At 31.3% G+C, this 25,154-nt stretch overlaps 1 protein-coding gene across 1 annotated transcript; it reads left to right on the top strand.

Annotated features, from left to right (window-relative positions):
• The first annotated feature begins 8,050 nt into the window (after positions 1 to 8,050).
• On the top strand, positions 8,051 to 10,326 carry LOC120068230 (chaperone protein dnaJ 20, chloroplastic-like). The gene is made up of 2 exons (XM_039019944.2): positions 8,051 to 9,061; positions 9,855 to 10,326. Exons 1-2 carry the CDS (start codon positions 8,597 to 8,599, stop codon positions 10,005 to 10,007), a joined length of 618 nt encoding a protein of 205 aa, XP_038875872.1. The 5' UTR covers positions 8,051 to 8,596; the 3' UTR covers positions 10,008 to 10,326.
• The last annotated feature ends 14,828 nt before the right edge of the window (positions 10,327 to 25,154 follow it).

Below are 25,154 nucleotides of genomic sequence, written 5' to 3' on the forward strand. Positions count from 1 at the left end.
GAACCCATGGTAATATATTGTGATAATGCGGCAATATCTATTTGTTAAAGAAGAGGTGCAAAATCAAAGAGTTCAAATAGTGCACATTGGCACTAATGACATGATTGTAGATTTGTTGACTAAAGGACTAGCTCTTAAGACATTTATTGGCCATGTTAGTGGAATGAGAGTAGTTGGTGAAGGAACTGTGAAGTTCCATAGCAGAAGCGGGGATCGGCCTATTTTTTAATTTTTCACAGAACAACAAATTTATAGAATTCAAACAGAAAATTGTGCATTAATTGATAAATTTACAACATGCGTTTAAGAGGAAAAAGGAGAAAAAATCATACCCTTAAATACTAAAAAAAACTTCTTCTCGAATCCTCTTGTCCCAATGGAACACGAACACGTCAGTAGGACACCACCACAAGAATTTCCTCTATATTCTTTGTAAGGAATGGGAATAACATGAGATGTGGGCTTTGTGTTTCTTTTGGGAAGAAGGAGATTGATTTTGAGAGAAAAAGTTCTTTTGTGAGAGTTTGGAGAATCCAAGAGAGAGTTTTTTTTAATCAATCTACAAAGAAGAAGAAGATAATCTGGGAAAACCACCTCACACCCATTCACGCACTTTACTCCACCAGAGAGAAAAGAGGGGGCCTCCCAAATTAATTAACTAAAAAGATTTAATAATATAAAAATCACTTAATAAATTTAAAAAATATATTTAATAAATTATTATTATTATTATTATTATTATTATTATATATAACCACCTTATCATTAATATATTAAATTATATGTTATATCAAATATAACACATAACCTATAGTTTTTATATGGTATCAAATACAATATAACCTATAATTCGTAGTTTTCATTTATATAACTTAATTCAAATTAGAATCTGATTTACATCTCGATTTGGTAACTAAAAAGAATCACAAAATAGTAGAGATATGAACATGAAATGACATCTATAAGTAAGTTTTCATATCGTCTTTTAAAAAACTAACGAATCAAGTTGTTTAGAAAACGCTAACCAATTAGATAAAAGAGTATATGCATTAAACAACAATTGACGAGCTTTCATCACTATTTTTTTAACCCAAGCAAATAAATAAATTATATTCTAATGAAATATGGTTTCATATTAAAATAAAAGTTTTGAGTGTATATTGTTATTAAATTTATTGATAATTTATTTTTACTCAATACCATTTAAAATTATAAATGAATACATCTTATAACTTGAGGTCTAGTATTTAATTATGTATCAAACCTTTTTAATTGTATTTAACACATATTATATTCATTATAAATTAATTAAATAAAACATATAGTTTTGAATAAAACTTGGAAAACGATTTCCACCCAGCTCCCGCAAACTAGATACGGAGCGCATTCTAGTAGTGCCACGTGTAAAACTAACTTTTGGTATTTTTCTTTTAAATAAAATGTATCATTTTTCATCTTCTTTGTCTAGTTTTTTTTTTTTTTTTTTTTCTTCCTGGTTTTGTTTTCTTTCTTTTCATTGTTTTTTTATAAATCTTTCTTTTCAAAATTTTCTTTTCATTTAAGTGATAACATTCGTTTTCTTTTCTTTTCCTTTTTATTACAAATTCTTTATCTAAACCAATTTTGTTTTTAAATTTACATTTTTTATTCTTTTTTCCTCATCTACACAATATCATCTATTTTCAATTAATCAGTTGAAAACTAAAAATTTTAAATAATATGATGAGAAATATATTTCATAACTTAAAGTTGACAACTATTTCATAATCAGTATATCTTCATGTCACCGACATTTTATTGCTTAGTTTATGTTTTATGGATTCATTTGCAATATAATGAAAATATTCGATTTAGAACAACCATCTAAAAATTTTGCAAACAAATATAAATGAAAGAAATAACGAAATTAGTCTTCTGCACACGTCAAATCTTCATTCAAGAAACTTTATCACTTATCTCCAATAAATTTATACAATGAATTTGAAATATCTATATATTATTGGACTGTCAATTCAACATTAATCTCGTCTATTCTTCTAAATGAAATAAATTTATAATTTATGTTAGAGATTCAATAGCGTAATACTTTCGACGAATTGATTTAAAATAAAAATATAAAATATAAAAAGAGTTCTATTTAGGTCTGTGTACTTTTAAATGTCTAGCGAGTGTCAGAACACTTACGACTGATGGAGAAGAAGAAAGAAAAAGAGAAAAAAAGGAACAGATAGAATGATTGAGTAGGGGTGTTCAAAAATCCTGATGACCCAAAAAACCGATCAACCCAACTCAACCCGTGCAGTTTGGGTTGAGTTGGGTTTGAATAAATGAAATTTTATGGGTTGGGTTAGTTCATGGGTTCACCTAATATAACCCGAACCAATCCGAATTTATTATTAAATTTAAAATATATATTTTTATTATTAATAACACAATTATTTATACATATATTGATTTTAATTTTATTTAATTTCAATATTTTTTTGAATAATTTATTTTACAACAACTCTTAAAAATAGTTTTTTTGCACTCTAGAAAAAAAAAAGGTTTCACAATATGAATTGAAATTGAGTTGTTAATCTTAATTCAATATATGAAAATAATTAAATTAGAATTTTACATATTTGCGTTTTGCTTCTTTTTAGAACAAAATTTTAAATAAATGACCTGATTAATCAGAAGCAACTCGACCCAAATATTTCATGATTGAGTTCATTTTTTAATAAGAATTATTTGGGTTGAAAAAGTTTACAATTCGAATAATTAAATTGGGTATAAAAAGTCTTTCAACTCAATACAATCTAACCTATGAACACCTAGAATACCGTCCCTTGGAAGATGAATTTGGAGGAGAAAAAAAGTATGGGAATGGGATCCAGGGAAAGAAGAACAAAAATGATTTTTTGGCTCAATTGTGTTACTTTATAATTTTCTATCCAATTTAATATTTTTTATAATTATTTTTCTTGCCAACTCAGATTTTAAGTCCAATTTAATGAATAGGGAACAATTTTAAATTTTATAAAAAAAGTTTAAGAACTAAAATTAGGTATTTAAAAGTAGAGAGATCTAAATAGTACATGGACTAAAATGATATTTTAATTATAAATATAGTATATAGATGAGAAATGAAAATAAGATGATGAATAAAAAATATAAAAAAAGAAAAAAAGTAAAATTCATTATGAAACCATCGTGTACTTCATCTTATTATTTTAAACTTTTAATTTTAATTGATTAATAAAAATAAATGATATTGCGTAAATGAGAAAAGAGAATAAAAATTAAAAATATATATTAAAAAATATATTAGCATTTTTTTAACTGAAAATGTTATCACTTAAATTAAAAAGAAAAAAGGAAAGAAAAGGAAAAGAAGAAAAACCAGAAAATGAAGATGAAAAACTATAAAAATAAAAAATAAATAAAAATAAAAATGGTCGGTTTGAAACATAGGAGCAGGGGCCACGTATCCAGGTACTAGGTCTGGTAAGTTTTACTCATAGTTTTTGTCCTCACTATTTAAATTTATCTCGGGTGCTCACTATTTAAATTTAACTAAAAATTATATTTATTCAACCATTTATATTCCAAAGATTTATAACTACATGCCATGTGTATCTTTTATTAGTACACTAAAAAACAAACAAATAACATCATGAAGTTTCTATATTTATACGACTCAAATTAGAATTCGATTTAAAAGAAATATAAAGCAATAAATTCAATTAACATTTGTAACTAAAAAGAATTCTAATTGTTTGAATATTTTTTTATAACGAACCAATCAGATGATGGTTAAAAAAAACTAACCAACAACACTCCTTCCGATATACTTTTCTTCTTTCTCCTAAAGCATGGCTACTCACTTGTCACCACTTTGATCAAGTTTGAACTTTCATATCTTTTACCTTTATTTTTCTTCTCTCTCCTTATTCTAGAAGCAAAGCTACCCATTTGTGTGCTGGTTGGCGTTTCGTGATCCACCTCATTTCTCTCTTTATGGTGGAAGGAGTTAGTGTGGATCACTTAGAAGATTCACCTCCTTTCCATATATTTTTTTTTTATAATTATTGTGGATCATGTTAGAATTTGAACGTTATATATGGATTTCAATATAACAAATACAATCTCTTGATGCTTTCAAAATAAACTTTAGTCTTTAAGTTGATTAAGTTGATTGATCTTCTTTGATGATCGGCAAGAAGATCGGCAGATCGGCCGTTGGTTGTTGATCTTCTTGGGAAGAGCCTTTGTGTTTGATGGTCTTCTCGGATATTCGCATGTGGTTTGAGAGCTCCTTTATTTATAGAGTTCTCTGATGGGCCTCGTGGGCTTGAGCTTGGTTAGTCCATGGATCTGACCCTTGAGCCTGATTAGTTGAATTTGGGTTTGATTGGTTCATGGGTTAGTATTTGGGTCCAATTAGTTGGATTTGGACTTGATTTGATATTTTGGTCAAATTCAATTTATTTTTTAGCTTAGTTGGATTTTAATCCAAATAATAATATCAAATTGGATCAAGTTAATTGATGTGATTCAACGAAAATTGTAAGTGAAAAAAAAAAACAAAAAGATGTTAACCATGAAACATAACTAAACATGGACATAAAGCGAAAAAATCTATCAAATATCAAAGCAAAATAATTTAAAATAATTTAAATTAGTTTTAAAAAAATAATAAAAGAAAAATGAGATAACTTATCGAAATTATTTATGTATTTCAAATATTAATTTGATTTTATTTTGAAATTATTTATGTAGGGACCAATCTTTTGAATTGGTTAATATAGCGGCGAATAAATTTTTTCCCCAAAAAGATTAATGTGAAGATTAGAAGGTAAATCTAAGAATGATGAAAAAAACAATAAAAATATTTAGGCCCCATTGTTAACTATTTGTTTTTTTTGCTTTTTTGCTTTTGAAAATTAAGCCTATAGACACTATTTCATTCCACCTCTGAATTTTTCCTTTTTTTTTTTTTTTCCAATTTCTACCAATAATTTTAAAAACAAGCCATGTTTTGAAAACTATAAAAAAAGAGTAGCTTTCAAAAATTTGTTATTGTTTTTAGAATTTGGCTAAAAATTCAATCATTGTACTTAGGAAAATGCTCAAAATCATTGTAAAAAATTGGATGAAATAGTCTTAAATTTCAAAAATAAAAAATAAAAACGAAATAGTTACCAAAGGAAACCTAAGATCTTAAAATGATAAAAAAAGAGTGTTACAAATGATTTAATCTTTATAATTAAAATAAATATTTCATATATCTAAATAACCAAATAAAAGGGGTCAATCTTTTGAATTATATATATATTTTTTTAAAAAAAGTTGGAAATTAAACCATAAATCTAAACATGATTAAAAAAAATAGAAAACCAAGATTTCAAAATCAAAGATAAATCGAAGGCATTACAAAGAAGATTTGAAATATCGAAGTCTCAATTGAAATTTTAGAAAATTTCATGGAAATTGATGAAAATTAATGAAATTTGGTATAAGCAAGAAAACTTTGATTGTCGTTGAATTAGACTATCATTCTATCATTGACCATTTTTAATAATCATTTCTATAAAGTACGACAACATTTAGATATATATTATAAAATATGTGAAAATGTTGATGTGATAGCCGAAAGTAACAAAAAAAAATTACAAAATAATATCAAATATTGAAAACTAATTAAAAAATTAAAGGACATGAAATATTTGCATGTAAAATAATTATAAATTATTTGTTATAAAATGAAGAGGATATAAAAATGAAAAATCATAGCATTAAACTAATGTAGGATAGTAAGAATAGAAAAATCATAACATTAAACATAATACAACATAATGTAAAAGAAAATAAGAAAAAGTCTACAAGTAGATAGAGTTGGTGAGAAAATGAGAAGAATATTAGATAACTCACGTTACTTCGAGTTTGAGGTGAGCAATAAAAAAGATTTTAATAAAGATATGCGACTACTTGAAAATAAATAATTTTTTTTATGATAAAAGTGAAAAAACTTCCCATGAACTAGTATAGCTAATTGTTAAATTGAAATCATTGAAATATTGAAATATCAATAGAAATTTCAAAATTTGAAGAATTTTTGAGAAATTGGAGAAAAATAAAAAGTAAACCCTACCGAAATTTCGAGCTTATCGAAATTTTGAAATTTTGATCATCGACCAAAATTTTCCACTATGATTATAAATAATTTAATCTTTATAATTACTCTAAAATTACTCCGCATATTCATAAAACTATAAAATACATACTTGATTTGAAAAAATATAGGTATATTATTAAATGTTAAATAAAATAAATATTTGAATAATTTAAGGAAAATGTATTTGTTTACGCCATCCAGGAGTTCTATCGATATTTTTTTAAAAAAGAAAATTGTAATTTTTCTTTATTTTAAAAAAAATCATGATAATTATCTCTTAGTTAATTTTTATTTTGATTTCGATAATTTGATAATTTTCCTAAGTTCAAACTTTGATTTAAACTAAGTTTTTTTTGTGATAATTCTTTTTTGTTTCTTCTTTTAATTTTTTCTGTGATAATTGTCATGAAATTAATTTAATTTTTTTATTGGTTTTGATTTTTTGATTATGTTGTTAATTCTAGACTTGGAATTAAATCAATAGTATTTTAGAAAAAATCGTGATAATTTTTTTAAAATTTTTTTATTAGATGATTTATTTAGCCTCTTAATTTTAAACTATAACTTAAATTAAGATATTTTTCTCTTTCTCATTTATTTTGGATTGAATATTTTGATTATTCACTTAATTTTAAACTTTAATTTAAACCAAATAATTATATATATTTTTTTATTTTTTGATAATCTTATCTAATATTAATTTTTTTTAATTAATTTGGATATGTCATCATCCTTTTAATTTTAAATTTTAATTTGAACTAAAATATTTTTTTCTTATTTTTGTGTAAAATTTGGTAATAATTCTTTTTTATTTGAAAAAAAGACAATTTGATTATCTTCCTAATTTTAATTTTTAAAATTTTATGAAAAGAAAAGAAATACAAAAAACATGTAAAAAAAAGGGAAATTCTTATAAACAAGATTAACCAATTTGGTAAATTTGATAATCTTGCTATATATGTAAATAGTTTAACCCATGTTCTAATTTGAAAATGCCCCGAAAAAATAGTGAAAATATTATAACCCCTAAGCTCATTGGTTTTTATTTACACGAATCAAAACTGAAAAAAAACGACAAATAATAATAATAATAATAAAAAAAAAAGTCAATCCCTCAGGTATCGATTACTTTCTCAATTTTTAAGTTACTTATACCTAAAAATAGGGAGATACTTAATCGAAAATTAGAGTCTGAATTTAGTATAGACTTCAAATCATAATTGATTTTATTTTAAATGAAATCACGTCAAATTAGTGATGGTAAGAGATATAAATAGATTTAAGATGTGATTATTTCCCTTTTATTTAATATGATTTAGATAAAAAAAAAATTATTCCTTCTTTTAACATAAATTTGAGATCAAATAAAATATGATTTTTTTATTAAAAAAAAATCCATTATTCTAACGTGGATGAGTTTTTGTCTTTCATCTATTTCATTATATAGATGTTTACCATTCGAATTTAACTAAAATTATTTTATTTAACCATTTATATTCAAAAGATTTTTCACGTGTAGGTATCCTCTCAGTAGTAAAATAAAAGAACAAAGAAATGACATCCCAATTTATTTTCTATTTATATAACTCAAATGAAAATTCAATTTAAAAGAAACATATAATTGAGTTGACATCTGTAATTAAAAATAATTCTGATTTACTTTTGATAACTAACCAATGAGATGATGATTTGGAAAATTACACTCCTTTCCATGTAATTTTCTTATTTTCTGTGCATAGCTATCCAATCATCAAAATTTTACAGTAGCAGTCTTTTGGTTGTGGAGGAAGATTCAGTTTCTATCCATTTACTTTTCTTCTCTTTGTAATGTGGAAAGAGAGCTCCTCACTTTGGTATATCACATTAGAAGATTCACCTCCAGTTGTCTCTTCTGGTTATGGAAACAGAGCTCTTCAGATCACATTAGGAGATTCACCTCTTTCCAGGTTTTGAAACTGGTGTAGATCACATTAGAAGATTCACCTCCTACCTTCTACAATCTCTAAAGGAATTCTTTAAAATTAAGGAATGATTGACAACCACATATATTACTAAAACTAATGAAGTTACTCAATTTCATCCCACCACACAAACTCTTTTCTGAATGAAAACAAATAATAAAGTAAATGGATCCTAATTCCTAATTTCTATTTATACATTTTATCATAGACGATTTAAACATGAAAGGGTGAAACCCATTCAAACAAGAAATTCTCAAAACTTAATTTTCTCTCGTACAAAACATTCTCTCAACACCTGCTGTCGTAAGTAAATAGATCACACCGCCAGGCGCCGAGAGACGGAGAGAGAGGGAGAGAAATCCTGCGTACAAAACAAGAACAGAGTGACGAAACAGCCAGCGGCGAAGCGAAGGTTCAATAGAGCGAAATTTCAGTGTTGTGATCGTAAGGAGAAATCACCGAAAAATACAAAAAGATGCGTAGCTGCGGTTTGGCTTTATCAGGCACCGATTCACGTTGCTATTTACCGGCGATGCCTCCCACTTTCTCTCCAAGAAGAGCCTCTCCGCCGGACGGAACTTCGCAGGTTTTGTTCCCTAAATCGGCACGGCATCCTTCTGCTTGCGTCAGAGTAAAGGCCACTGTCGTCAACGAAGCGGTAGTCTCCGACGACGTCGAGATGAGCTTCTACGAGGTTTTAGGAGTACCGGAGTCGGGGTCGATGGTGGAGATTAAGCAGGCCTACAAGCAGATGGCTCTGAAATATCATCCGGACGTTTCACCGCGGGACCGGATCGAAGAGTATACTAGGAAGTTCATCAAGGTTCAGGAGGCGTATGAGACGTTGTCCGATCCTAGTATGAGAGCTTTGTATGACAGTGACATGGCGATAGGTCTTCATCTTGCTTTTTCTGCTCGAAGACGCGGCTACAACCATGAGGTACGTTTCTTGGCTATTTTTTAGCTCAAAATTGGTTGCGGAATCCATTAGGATGCTTTCTCTACCTTATTTTGTTGCAATTTATTTTGTTATATTGAATTGATTTTCGACCTGTTTTGAACAATTTCGACTCCTAATCCTGAATTCTTGTTAATTTCTCTTACCTATTCGTTGATTCAACCTGGATTGCTCCAAGCACTCAGTCTTGGTCTTCATTTGTTTTTGAATCATTGCTTTGTATTCCTCATTTACCTTCGCGTTCTGCTTGCTTCTACATGAATCGGCGTAGGAATTGAGCTGCAAAAATATTTTGATTTGTTTTCTCATCCATTTCCCGAAAGTCTTATCTTCTTGCTACCTTTAATTGAACAGAATTTACAGACTACAAAGGTCGATTTTCGATACACAAATACTTTTGAGATTTTCTCCTTTTTTTTTTTTTTTCCTGTTTTTGTTTTTGTAAAAACAACAGATTAGTCATAATTTTTGGTTCTTCTGATTTTTCTTCTTTCTCACTTTCTTAAGATTGCGGCATGCCTCTTAAATAATTTGCAACATGAAGAAATCATTCAAGATGAATAATCCTTTCAATGACATTTCATGGCTTTTACTTTTTCATTTCACCATCCATTAATGAAAATTAAATCTAATCCTAATTCAAATGACTTATGTGCATCAAAACATGTATAATCTGGACCAAATTGTGACTCTTGCATGTAACTCATATGACAGATATTGGTTCTTTTAGTTCATATATCCAAATCCCTATACATAATCTGAACTTATTACTCAGGAAATGGAAGAGAAAAGTGGGTGGAAGAACCGTTGGAAGGATCAGCTATCAGGATTGAAGAAAAGAAGCATGAACAAAGATTCAAGAGCAAGCATGTCGTGGGGAGCTCGGATGCGCAGGCAAAGGGACAAGCTTCATGAAGACGATGCATAATTTGGTTCTTCCCCTGCTCTAAACTTTCAACCTTCCTGCACATAACTAATATTATATACAATAGCTAGATACAAGACCTTAGCTTACTGATTACTAGAACTTCTACTTCCTCTATGAAACTCAAATAGCTTAGAGTCTGCATATTGGGAAGTTGTTCCACAAGGAATGTAAATCACTAGAAAATTAGTATTGAATGTATATATGGTAAGTATACTCTATCAATGTTTACTTCACCTTTCCTGTTTGGTCCTGGTAGATTACAGTTTGGTTTCTGAATATGTACATTACTTTTCTTAAATCACAGTCTTGTTTACCAATACTTTCTCTGTTTTCTTTTCTACTAAAACTGCGGTTAGATAGAACATGATTCAACTTTTCTTTTTGTAGTTTAAAAATGTTGCTAGTAGTTAAACAAGTTGAAGCCCCCCCTTTTGAAGGTCACCATGAATGCAGATTACTAACCTTAGATCAATAAGGATCCATGGAAAAAGAAAAGTCTTAGAGGGAATGGGTTCGAGTCATGGAGAAATTTACATCCAATGATTAGTTGGAGTATGTAAATCTTTGAAGCCTTAGTGAATGTGTTTTTCTCACCACGACCAATCTTATATCTTATGAGTTGCCTTGACAACGAAATCTCCCATAAGAATAGTCGAGAAAGCTTGGAAGCCGAACACGAAAAAAATCGCCATTAATAATACAAGGGTGAACAATGAAGAGGGTGTAGAAAATGATGTTGCCATTGAGAGTGAGAGTAGTGATTGTGTATGGAAGATAAGTGAGGAGAAGAGAAGGGACAAATAGCAAGTGGGTGGTAGCAAAACTTTGTGATTATGTGTTCATTATTTAAGGTCATTTTCATGAAGGCTATCCAACCAAACTGAGTTGAACATTCACCATAACCCAAAGCCACCTATACAAAGAGATGGGTTTAAATCTTTGGTTGATTTATGCCCCTTTGTTCTTTGTCTTATGGGGTCCCCTTTGATATTAACATCTATAATTATTCATAGTTATCTATATTTATCAAATCAGATCAACAAATTAATTTACACATTAACTAAGTCGGTGTATAGGAAAATGAGACTTCTAGTTTTGGTTCATTTCATTAAATGTATTAGATAAACAAGACAATTTAAAAGGGGAAAAAAAAAAGAAGATGAGAATATGTTTTGGTCTCTGCTTTTAGTATAGATTGGTCTGTTCTCATGTTTATTATTCCTTCTAAAATATAGGTTTTTAAAGAGCAGGTTTAACATACACAGCATTATCATTATGAAAGCATCCTGAATTATTGCCCTTACTTTCCAACCATGCCCTTTTAAACTTTATAATAAGGGTGTTCAAAAAAATCCAATAACCCAAAAAAACCTATCAATCCAACCCAACTTGTGCGATTTGGGTTGGATTGGGTTAGGTTCAAATAAATCAAAATTTTATTGGTTGGGTTGATTCATGGGTTCATCTAATATAACCCGAACCAACCCGATTTATTATTAACTTTAAAATATATTTTTTTATTACTTATAATACAATTATTTATACATATATTGATTATAGTTTTATTTAATTTTAATAATTTATTCTTCGACGACTCTTAGGAGTAGTTTATTTGCACTTTTTTCACTATATAAATTGAAATTGAGTTGTTAATCTTAATTTAATATATGAAAATAATTAAATTAAATTTTTACATATTTATGTTTTGCTTTTTTTTAGAACAAAATTTTAAGTAAATAATCCGATTAACTCGAACCAATCCAATCTAAATATTTCATGGTTGGTTTGGCGAGTTCATTTTTTAATAAGAGTTATTTGGGTTGAAGAAATTTACAATCCGAACAATTAGATTTAGTCTAAAAAGTCTTTCAATCCAATCTAATTCATAAACATCCCTACTTTGTAACATAAGGTTGTAGATCAATGGTATGAATATTAAAAATAATATAAAAAACTTATAACATCTTATGAAAATTGGGATCATCGAAGTGGGGTCATGATGATATAGAAAATTCTTGAGTTTTGTTATTTTAAGGCAAGCATTGCAAATATAAAAATCTTTTGGGTGGTGGTAAAGAATTGAAAGAATTGATTGGGTCTTATTTTTAGTTTTATATATATTCCTGAAAAAAGAAAAAAAGAAGAGATAATTATACGGATTTTTTTCCCCTATTTTATATCTTTTGAGATTTTAAATGAAATTACTAAGTTCGGTAATCAACTATTTAAAAAATAAAGTTAGTAGCGTGCATATGATATTACGGTCAATAAAATTCAATAAATTGTTGTATGGTTGAAATTTCACCATGGTCTCAAAAGCATTTATAACCTTTTCTAAATGAATTCGCGATAGAGAATGATTTTAAAATTCGAAGGGATTTCAAATCTCTTTTATTAGATTTCGTAGGATTTAAATGTAGTTATTTAATTGATCTTATTATATTCTAATTTTCAATTAACACATTATTGGTTAAAAATTTATATTAGTAAATTCTTAACTTTTTCCCCCTTTTTGTTATCATCCAAATACAAAATTTTAAATATATTCATTTCAATTTTTTCTTGTATTAAACAAAGAATTAAAGAAAAAGATTTCCACATCATATTTTGGATGTTGATTTAAGATTCATAATTTTTGTTTTATGTATGTAATTAATTAATGTTATTTTAAATGTATTTAGAAAGTATAGAAGATGGTTACATAATATATGTAACTCATATTTGAATTCTAGTCTCAATTTTATTGAGATATGTATTCCACGTACTTTGTCAAATATATATATATATATATATATATATATATATATATGCAAATATATATCTTATAAATAAAAATAAAAATAAAAATAATACTAACACATGATATATTTTGTAAATATATACATCGTACATATATTATGTACTACATTCTCATATTGTCAAATAATAAGTAGTACATATATTAAAAGTAAGTTGACCATTTTGAAGGTCACAACTTTCGAAAAAAAACATTAATAGATCTTCATACACTTGTTTCAAAGGGTTATCTTAACCTTCGAAAAGTGTCGAAATAGACCATGTTGAAAAAACTTTTTCAAAGGTTTAGTAACTTTCAAAAATTATTATTTTCAAAGGACAAATATTTTTTATAATTATCAAATTACTTATCGATGATTATTTTATTGTTAAATGGTCTTTTTGTAAGGTTTCATTATTTTCAAAGGCATATAATGTTATTTTTAAAGATTTTGAAGCCTTCGTAAAATTTCTCTATCAACAATTGTAAATCCTTCAGAAAAAGATAACGAAAATCAAATTAAATCCAAAACTTGCAATAAGCCAAATGAAGAAACAAAATAATTACAAATTTTTTTTATAAATCTTGAACCACTGTATAACTCATCTTTCTCATTCATAAGACACAATGGGCATCTCATGAATCAAAAGGGAATTAAATATGCCAAGTGGCTCCATCAAATTAGTTCCAACTTTTTCTCCATTCTTAAAAAATGTATGTAAGATTTTAGAACCAAGAGTCGAAAGTATGCATCGATAAAGCAACCAACATCCAATCTCCTTCATTATCTTTATATGTGAGCAAAAACTCAGAGGATTCATCTAAGACAACTCTACCTAACCTTACTCAGCACAACAAGATCAATGAAAAATTTACTACAAATCTTACAGACATAAAGTGTCAAACAAATATATTCAACATAAATATAGCTATGTAAGTTAAAATGTGACCATTTACCAAAAAGAATGAATGTTAGGCATATGAAAGAAATTTATTTCTATACAAATTAAAAAACGGAAAAACTACACTTGTGAACTCTTACAAAAGAATGATACTAGTAATTTATTGTGAAGGGTAGTAGTAGTAGATAACAAATTAAAAAAGGACAAACTTTCAATTAAGACATGAAACCATGAAACAATAACATAAGTTGAAAACAAAGGATAAAAGTTGTATAATGAAATGAAGTGATTGTTTAACTAACTATGAAACGCGAACATATAAACTTTAAGAAAATCCACAATTAAGACATTAAATCATTACAATTAAGAATATCATGAGAGGTCATTTAAAAAAAAATGTAAAACAAGTGTATTTATAACTAAATTAAGTTAAAAACAGGAAAAGATTAAGATGCAAAGCATTATCTTCTCCTCCTAAATCTCATTAAGGGATCAAAATTAATTATTTAAACGAATGTTTTCTTTAACTCAAAGCATCATGTAGATGGAAAAACAAGAATTTTGAAGAAATGGACCACTAAACTCATGCTTTGATTGTACTATTCAACCACAAATCATTCCTATTTCACTTTTCAAAAGAGGTACAACGGACATCATATATGGAAACAAAGATGAAGAACAAAACCAAAACCAAATAGGAGAAGACAAAAAGAGTAAGGCATTTGAAAAATAAATGAACAAAGAAACAAATTTGTTGCTTATAATACATATCAGCAGAAGAAGGCAAAGTTGGGTGAACACCATGAATCTATAAGCTTATAATCTCAAACAATTTAATGAAAATAAACAAACTTTATGAACCTAAGCAAGATTCTTACCTACTTAGTAGTTTTGAGAAACCACACATTTCTTTGATTGCTTTCTTATAACATTGTAGGAAGTTGGCTGCAATTTTGATCTTAAGTTTTTCCATATTCTGCAAAGCAAATAACATTCAATCATGAAACAATCTAGATACCAAAATGCTGCAATTTTGATCTTAAATTTCATTTGTAATAATGGTTGAAATAGTTTGCTAGATCAATTACCTAATGTATAAATAAATACTCACCCTTTTGCATGCATCTTTCAATTGCAATAAATATTCAGAGGTTACACAAATGTTCAAGGCATAAATGAATCAGTCTATGACATTTATTCATTCCAATTTGAAGAAAAACTAAATTAAACTGACAAAGTACATTGTGTAAACAAATTTAGAATGTCAAAAATCACAATTCTTCTCCCAAACTTTCTAGATTAATGATATTAATTTCCTTCCACAATGATATCTCTTGATGGTCTAAAACTATTTTGAGCAAGTAATAATTGATGATCGAATTTAGAAGAACAAAAACTCTTATAATCATCAAAACATCAAAACAGTCACTACACAATTTAATCTATTTTTAGGTATATATGTTGAGCATTAAACTCAAATTTTCACGCTTTTAGGTGGTTTTTAGCAGGCATTTGGAAGGTCAAACCATGTCCAAATTAAATATGTGTGACCTATGAATTTTGATACTCCGGATGTGTACTTTCCGATGGTTCAAGCCTCAAGTTGTTTAGTGTTTTCTATGGAAAGTTATGGTAGTTTGAGTAACGAAGGTCAAGAATTACTGCAACTTTTGAAATTCTGTCTTAATTATTGTAATATCTTTCATTTGCTTTTATTAATGATTTATTGAAGGAATTTAGGAAGACACTTTGTGAGACTATATATATAGTGGTATTGTAATCTTTGCTAAGACAAGGTTGAGAAAGAAATCAATAGAAAACTGAGTATTAGTGTCCACACTTTATTATTTCTCTCTTCAATGAAAAGCTCCACCACTCAAATAATTTTATTTTATTTTTTTCATTTTAGTAAGAGCTATGTTGAACCATGGGAGCACAATGTTGGGACAGATGCAGTTATCACAACTCACCAAGATAAACTATGACAATTGGAGTATTTAAATGCATGCAAAGACAACGAAGGTCTTGAAGAGGAGGCTTCAATTGCAAATCCAACAACAAACCAATTGAGAGCGAAAGAGATGTGCATGAAGGACAAAATCGGTCTCTATCTCATGTTCCAAGCTATCAGGTTTCGAGAAAATGGCAGGTGCAAAGACAACGAAGGAAGCGTGGGACACACATGAGAAGGTTTTCAAGGGTGTTGATCGAGTCAAACAAGTGCGGCTCCAAACTTTTCGAGGCGAATTGGAAACAATGAAAATGAATGAGTTAGAAGGAGTATCTGACTACATCATTCGGGTTCAAACGGTGGTGAACCAACTTAAACGCAATGGAGAAACTCTTGAAGATGCCAGGGTTGTGGAGAAAATCCTTCAATCATTGACAAATAATTTTGAGAATGTGGTATGTGCTATCGAGGAATCAAAGAATTTGGAAAAAATGACTATTGATGTTTTTGCAGGTTCTTTGAAGCACATGAACAAATAAAGAAAGAAAAAAGAAATAAGAGGTCTTGGAGGAGGCCTTACAAGCAAAGATGACCACCAAAGAAGACAAGGCAATGTGTGTGCAACACAACCGAGGAAGAGGACGTGGTCGTGGTGGTCGCAGTTTCGGTCGCGGTAGAGGTCGTGGTCGTGGAAACAACAATGGAGAAAAAAAAAGAAACGAGCCAACTAAAATGGCGTAGACGAGGCCGAGGTCGTGGAAGAGGCGGTCGCTCAAATAGTCCAAACGCCGAGTGTTACAATTGTAGAAAATATGGACACTATGCAAAAGATTGCTATGCCGAAAAGAAGGTGGAAGAAAACATGAACTTAGTCGCAGAAGATGAGACCAAAGATGATGGTATTCTCATGATGGCCCATGAAGGTATCACTCCGGACAACGACATGGTGTGGTATCTTGACATCGGTGCAAGCAACCATATGAGTGGGCACAAACAACTTTTTGTTGATACGCAAGAGATAGAAGATGGACATGTGTCTTTTGGAGATGCATCAAAGGTTCAAGTCAGAGGTTGAAGAAAAATACGTTTTTCCCAAAGGAATGGAAAAGAAGGTATTATGGAGGATGTCTACTATGTACCTGACTTGAAAAGTAATATTCTAAGTATGGGACAATCATTGGAGAAAGGATGTTCGGTCTTCATGAAAGATCAAATGTTGCACTTGAAGGACATAAATGATCAGGTGCTCGCACATGTTGAGATGGGAAGAATTGGATGTTCAAATTCAACCTGAAGAATGTACGAGAGAGGTGTTTACAAGTCAACATGGAGGACAAAGCATTCTTATGGCACTTACGGTTTAGAAACTTACACTACAACGAACTAAAAGAGTTAGCAAAGAAGAACATGGTCCATAGGCTACCAAAAATGGACTACACCAAGAAATTTTGTGAAGGTTGTGTACTTGACAAACTAGCAAGGGCAACTTTCCAAAAGAAAGCAGAATATTGTTGAGAGGGACCTCTTGAGTTGGTACACACATACATATGTGGCCTAATCACTCCGAAATCTTTCAACGAGAAAAGGTATTTTATTACCTTTATTGATGACTATACAAGAAAGACTTGGGTTTATTTTTTGAAGGAAAAGTCAGAAGCATTTGAAGTATTAAAAAAGTTCAAGGTGAAGGTAGAGAAGACAACCAATCTTTACATCAAGTCTTTACGGTCAGATAGAGATGGAGAATACATATCAACCACTTTCACAAATTATTGTGAGGAACAAGGTATCAAAATATTTTTGATTGCACCATATTTAACTTAGCAAAATGACATTGTAGAAAGGAAAAATTGAATGATCCTTGATATGGTTCGATCAATATTGAAGAGTAAAGACATGCCAAAGGAATTCTAGGCAGAAGCAGTACAATGCGCTGTGTATGTGCAAAACCGATGTCCACATACAAAATTTGCGAATCAAACATCACAAGAGGCTTGGAGTGGTCATAAACCAATTGTCTCACACCTTAAAGTGTTTGGTAGTATGGCCTATGCGCAAGTACTAGATTGAAGAAGAACCAAACTCGATGATAAGAGTAAGGAATATGTGTTTATTGGGTATGACAAGAAGACGAAGGCTTATAAATTATTCGATCCAATTAAAAAGAAGGTGATTGTAAGTCGCGATGTTCAAATGAATGAAGAAAGCGCATGGGACTGGAAGAATCAAAAGGAGGCATTACAAGGAGAGTCATTGAAAATTGCACCAATAAACACTCCAATGACTTCTCAAATATCTAATGAAGTGGAAGAGCCGAGTCAACCTAGGATACGAAATCTACAAGATCTATACGACTTAACCGATGAAGTACACCTAGTTTTCTTATTAGCAGACTTGGAGAATATTACTTTTGAAGAAGCCATAAGAGACAAGAAGTGGAAAGTCACAATGGATGAAGAGATAGAAGCAATCGCAAGAAACAAAACTTGGGATTTGGTGGAATTTCCTGATGGATATAGACCCATTGGTATAAAATGGGTATACAAGAAGAAAATGAATGCCCATGGTAAGACTGAAAGGTACAAGGCGCGTCTAATTGCAAAAATTTACAGACAAAAAGCATGAATCGATTATGACAAAGTTTTTGCTCTAGTTGCAAAAATGGAGACAACTCAACTTCTTTTATCTCTACTGCACAATTCAAGTGGGCCATCTATCAAATGGATGTAAAATCAACATTTTTAAATGGAGTTCTTAAAGAAGTCTATATGGAGCAACCCCCTGGATACATGAAATCTGGAAAGGAAAATAAAGTATTGAAACTAAAGAAGGCACTCTATGGGTTAAAGCAAGCACCTCCAGCATGGCACACTCGAATTAATACTTACTTCAAGAAGAACAAGTTCATACAATGCCCATATGGGTATGCATTATACGTAAAGAAAAAAGAAGGTAATCTGCTTATCATTGCCCTTTATGTTGATGATCTTATTTTCATAGGGAGTAATGAGAACTTGGTTGTGGACTTTAAAGATGCTATGACACGGGAGTTTGAAATGATGGACTTAGGATTGATGAAATACTTTCTTGGTCTTGAAATTAGACAAGAAAACTTTAGAATTTTTGTTTCACAAGAAGCATATACGAAGGCCATGTTGAAGAGAAATAAGATGGAAGAATGCAAGCCTGTAGTAACACCAATGGAGCTTGGCACAAAACTTTCTAGATTTGAGAGAGGAGATCAAGTAAATGCACGTGAATATCGTAGTTTGGTAGGGAGTCTAAAATATCTCACATGCACTCAGATCGGATATTGCATATAGTGTTGGTGTAGTGAGTCGATACATGGAGGATCCAAGGCTATCGCACCTCAAATCCATTAAATGAATTCTTTGATATATTTGAGGGATGGAATAACTCAGGCTTCTCTACAGAAGGGCGAGCGAATACTAGTTGATAGGATACTCTGATAGTGATTGGTGCGGAGATATAGATGATAGAAAAAGCACAGGAGGATGTGAGTTCTACATGGGGAATACAACATTCATATAGCTCTTAAAAAAATAACCAATCGTAACATTGTTAACATGTGAGGCAAAATATGTGGCAGCATCTTGGTGTGCTTGTCACACAATTTAGTTAAGAAAGTTACTGTGTGAATTAAATCTACAATAGCATGAGGCAATCGAAATATGAGTTGACAATAAAGCAGCCATTGAGTTGGCAAAGAATCCAGTCCATCACGAAAGGAGTAAGCACATTGACGCCCGATTTCATTTTATTAGAGAATATGTAAAGAATGGAGAAGTGAAAATGATTTACGTTTCAAGTCATGACCAAGTAGCTGATATTTTTATAAAGCCTCTACCAACAACTTTGTTTGAAAATTTGAAAAAGATGATCGGAATGAAGGACTTGAAAGATTTAAGTTTAAGGGAGGAATTTGTTGAGCATTAAACTCAAATTGTCAAGAATTTAGCAAGAATTTGGAAGGTCAAACGATGTTCAAATTAAATATATGACCTATGGATTTTGATGCCCTGGATGTGTACTTTCTGATGATTTAAGTCTCAAGTCCTTTGGTATTTTCTATAGAAAGTTATGGTAGTTTGAGTAACAAAGGGTCAAGAATTATTCAACTTTTGAAATTTTGTCTTAATTATTGTAATCTCTTTCATTTGCTTTTATCAATGATTTATTGAAGGAATTTAGGGAGACACTTCGTGAGACTATATATAGTGGTATTGTAATCTTTCCTAAGACAATGTTGAGAAATAAATCAATAGAAGATTGAGTATTAGTATCTATACTTTATTCTTTCTCTCTTCAAAGAAAAGCTCCACCATTCAAATAATTTTGTTTTTTTTCAATATATATATATATGATCTCTTTAAGCTCTAAAAGATGACAAATAAAGACAAGAGTTTAACAAATATATATTTCTAAAAGCTGGCAAATATTTCACTAAAACTTCTCCATTTCAGAAAAACTTGTGGAAAGACCATACTGCAAAACAAATAGATTGGTGGAACACAAGTAATGTTGTATACAACAAATTTATGAATTCTTAAGAGTCTAACTAGGTTGGTGTCTCTCATCCATTGGAAGCAGATTCTACATTTTCTTGGAACTTTTTGTCACCACTCACTTCATTAGAAAAGAGAGAATTTTATGAAATAAAAAGAAGTTTATTCAGGAGACAAATAAACACCAATGCTTTAATACATATGAGTTATTGAGGGGATGAGACTTTCTCTTCCTCAAGCTTAGTCAACAGTATAAATATAATGCTTCATAGGCTTTTAAGGTAGGCATGTACAGTTTTTAGAGTTACAAGGCTTAAACTTCAGTTCATAAACAAATCTACCACAATAATAGCACAAAGAATAAATCAGCACACATTGAAGGAACAATAAGCAGCAGGGTCAATGAATATATTAAAAGATATTCCTTGTTCCCGTGGTAGAACCAACATGTTTTCATAAGAGGAAACTGCCAAAAGAAGAAAGCTTCTTACGAAAAATTAACAATAATTTTAGAATATAAAAGGACAGTTGTATAGTGTATTCTTACCACTTGAAATAGATTTGAGTTAATATTCAAACAATAATTTCAAAATAAGAATAAAAACGATAAGAACGAACAATTGCCAAAGAGATAGTGTGAATAATGTATTCCCACAAGATATATTTTACAAAAAATTATGGGTATAAATACAGTATCAAGGGACTAAAAGTAGACCTTAAAAAGACTCAACGAACCTAAAAACTCTCTAACTACATAGACTAAGTATGGCAACCTAAAAACTCTCTAACTACATAGACTAAGTATGTGTATACATTAACACCCTCCCTCAAACTCAAGGTGGTAAAGTAGAAATCAACTTAAGTTTATTAAGCAGCGGGAGGAAGCGCCCGGAGGACAAGCTTTGGTAAAAATATCGGCAGGTTGCTGAATAGTAAAAGAAGAGGTTTACTCTTAATATGATATTGAAAAAAATGACAGTCATTCTCAATATGTTTGGTGCGCTCATGAAAAACATCATTATGAGTAATCTGAATGACAATATGATTGTCATAATGAAGGATAGTAGTAGCCGACTAAGGAGCTCCCATATCAGGAAGAAGCCAGCAGAGCCACAATAATTCTGACGGAGCATCAGCCAGGGTGCGATATTCAGACTCCGTACTAGAGCGAGAGACAACACTCTATTTCTTACTCGCTAAGAAATAAGAGAGTCATTGAGATAGAAAGGTAGAACGTCGGTCAATAGGACCACTAGTCCAATCAGCATCAAAATAGCCGGATAAGATAAGGGATGACTGGGATGAGAACTAAAGGTCATGTTCCAGAGTCCCCTTGATGTAGCAAAGAATACGAAGAACAACATTAAAATGAATGGTTTGAGGGGCAGTCGTGAACTAACTTACAATGTGAACAACATATGCAATGTCGGGACGAGTTACTATTAGATAAATAAGACTGCCAACAAATTGATGGTAGAGACTGAAGGAATGCCATCAAATGAAGTCAAACGAACATTGGGGTCAAGTGGTGTTGGGGCTATAGTAGAGTCAGTGATCTCGAAGTGCACCAATATGTCCAAAGCATATTTCGCTTAAGACAATGAGTAACCAGTAGAGCTCATTAATACTTCAAGACCAAGAAAATGACTAAGTAACCCTAAATCCTTCATCTCAAAGTGCTCGCCAAGGTAGTGTTGCAGATCAGAAATAGCCTGAGAATCATCCCCTGTAATAATCATATCATCAACATATAGAAGAAGAAGAACAATACTATGATCTGTCTGACACGTAAAAAGTTTCGTGTCATGGGAATTGGAAGTAAATCCACGTTGAACAATAGTGGAACGGAAAGTTGCAAACCAGGCCTGCAGGGTTTGCTTCAACCCATACAATGCTGACGAATGAGACATATCTTCTGAGATGGAGGAGAGATACCTAGGGATGGTTACATACAAACTTCCTCAGATAAGGCCCTATTAAGAAAAACATTTTTGACATCCATCTGAGCAAGAGGCCACTGTTCGGCTGCAACAATGGCTAAGAGATTCTGAATGGATGTCATTCGGGCCACATGTGTAAAGGTCTCTTCATAATCGATCCCATATTCCTGAAAGTATCCTTTTGCCACTAGTCGATCTTTATAACGTTCAATAGAACCATTAGAGCGAGTCTTGATCTTGTAGACCCACTTGAAACCAATGAGTTTCTTACCAGAAGGCAAGTCAACATAGTCTCATGTGTGCATCTTGTTTAAGGCTTGGAATTTGTCACTCATAGCTTGCTGCCACAGAGAGTTAGTATGCGCCTCATGAAAAGAGGTAGGTTCAACCAAGGAACTAATAGTGGAAAAATAGTGAAAGAATTGAAGATAAGTGAGAGTTGCCCTTACCCGAGTGAAGCATCGAACAGGAGAATCAGGGTCAGGAGTAGGTTCGGACTCCACAGGTGAGACAGATGATGGATTAGGATCAACAAAGACGGGCACAGATTGCTCAAGCTGAGTATCATGAGAAAATGCTGATAAAGGGAAAAGATCAACGGAACCATAAGGAAGAAAGAGATAAGGATCTAAAAGAGAAGCATGAAAGGTCGAGAGATTAGAGAACATTGTATGCTCCTAGAAAGTAACATGATGAGAGATACGCAATCTGTTAGAAAAATGATCCCAATAACGGAAACCTTTGTGCTCAATTTTGTGGCCAAGAAAGCAACAGAGACGCATACATGGTTTTAATTTTGTATGTTCATGTGGATGGAGAAGAACAAAATATGTACAACCAAAGACCTTGAGATTAGAGTAATCGGAAGAAGTAGCATATAATAGTTCGAACGGAGAAACATTGTAAAGGATAGACGAATGAGACGATTGATTGTGTAGACAGAAGTAAGAATGACCTTTCCTCAAAATTTTGCAAGACAAGAGGGAGACAAGAGATGAGCCCGAACAGAATCCATAATGTGGCGATGTTTACATTTCGCTTGCCTATTTTGTTAAGAGGTATGGGGACAAGAGCGCTGAACAAAAGTGTCTTGCTGGGTGAGAAAAAAAAAGTAGACCATAGTCCTTATACTCCAAGATGTTATCTGTATGAAGAGCTTTGATTGTACGAGAGAATTGAGTGTGAACCATATTAGCAAAATCAATATATATTTGTGACAAGGCAGAACGGTGTTTAAGAAAATATATCCAAGTAAACCGAGAGTAATCATCAATAAATAGAACAAAATAATGATATCCAGTGATAGTAGAAGTAGGAGCAGGATCTCAAATGTTAGAGTGAATTAAGTTAAAAGGCTGATCACACATAGAACTGAACTGGGAAAAGGATAATGCAGGCTGTTTAGCAAACTTGCAATTCACACAATCAAAAGGAATAAACTTGAAAACATTATTCAAATTTTTAATAGAAATCAAATGATGGAGTTTGTCAAAAGAAGCATGACCAAGATGAAAATATCAAGAGCAGAAAGAGAACAAGCAGGTAGCTAAAGTAATGTGAGCTCAAACAATCTTCCCACTTTGCGACCCGCACCAACTGTCTGTCCCATCTATGGATCCTAAACCTAACACCAGTAAAAGAGAGAGAAACAGTTGTGCCTAGATCACACATGTCCGACTGAGGCAAGATTAAGGGTCAGGTTTGGAACACAATAAGTATTGGAAAGTTGTAGCATGAGAGTGTCAATGGAGCCAACACGGGATATAGTCATACAATTACCATAAAAAACATAAATAAGAGGAAAAGATTTGGCAGGAGTGAGTGTAGTTAGAAGAGAAAAATAAGAAATCACATGGTTACAACAAGCGAAATCAAGGAGCCACCGATTATTTGAGGAAACTGTAAGAGCAAAAGAATTGGATGAAATCACTTGCTTAAGAAAATCTTGTAAGTCACTCATTTTAAAGGTAGACAGAAAAGGTATGGGCTCAATAGAGAAGGCAACAGCCATAAGGGAAGCAACGCCAAGTTTAACATATCTCGACTTTGAAAAATGTCCCAGAGGTCGAGGTGGTTGGATGGGACAATTTTTCAGGATATGGCCACACTTGTGACAGTATTTGCACTCAACTCTCGGGTAGTCAGCAAATTTATACCGTGAGCTTATAGATTTTGCAGAATAGACTCCAGAAATACAAGGTAAATAAGTGTTGGCGAGGAAAACCTCAGGTTGCTTGTAAGAAGCGATGCCAATGCGTTTTTCTTGAAACAAGATTTCTTGTATCATTGAGTCCAGTGACGAAAGGGGACTACAGTGTAGCAAAGTAGCATAGATAGACTCGTATTCTGGATGAAGCCCCATAAGTATCTTAATAAGATATAGATGATCAACATTGATTTTAGCTTGATCCAATTGTGCCCAAATTAACTAGAGTGTGGCCAAATAGTCATAACGGATTGACCAGTCTCCCAAGTAAGACTAACAAGAGTGTTGTGTAGTTGATAATAATGAACTAAACCAACAGACTGGAAATGTGTAGATGGGAAATCTCACAAACTATTGGCATCATCAAATGCATCAAATTGAACATGGATGACAGGTATAGAAGTATTCCCTAGGCAAGTAATGATATGATAATTTTTCTATCCTAATCCTCAAATATTTCAACAAATTTATTATCGTCCTCGGTGGATAACCTAATCGATTGAGAACTATCACCGGTGATAATACGCCATAGCTTACGCCCAATTAGAAAACTCTTCATTTGATGGGCCCAAGTAAGATAATTCATCTCATCAAGAATAATATTAATAATGTGCAATACATGATCTTTCTCCATGCGGCTTGGTGGCAAGGTGAGCTTGGCTCAATTGGGGAGAGAAAGAAAAAAAGGGGCCCGACTCGACTCGGCTCAATGGGATCATCTCGGCTCGATGTGGATGCTTGGCTCAGTCGGCATGGCTTGACATGGCATGAATCAACTCAGGGGTATCAACTCAAATCTGTACGTTTTTTTATCTTCATTGTTCGTCTGTGATCGTCGTTAAGATG

Source organism: Benincasa hispida, chromosome 12 (genome assembly GCF_027475165.1).
Source record: "Benincasa hispida cultivar pf3 chromosome 12, pf3_genome.v1.1, whole genome shotgun sequence".
Classification (NCBI taxonomy): Eukaryota; Viridiplantae; Streptophyta; class Magnoliopsida; order Cucurbitales; family Cucurbitaceae; genus Benincasa; species Benincasa hispida.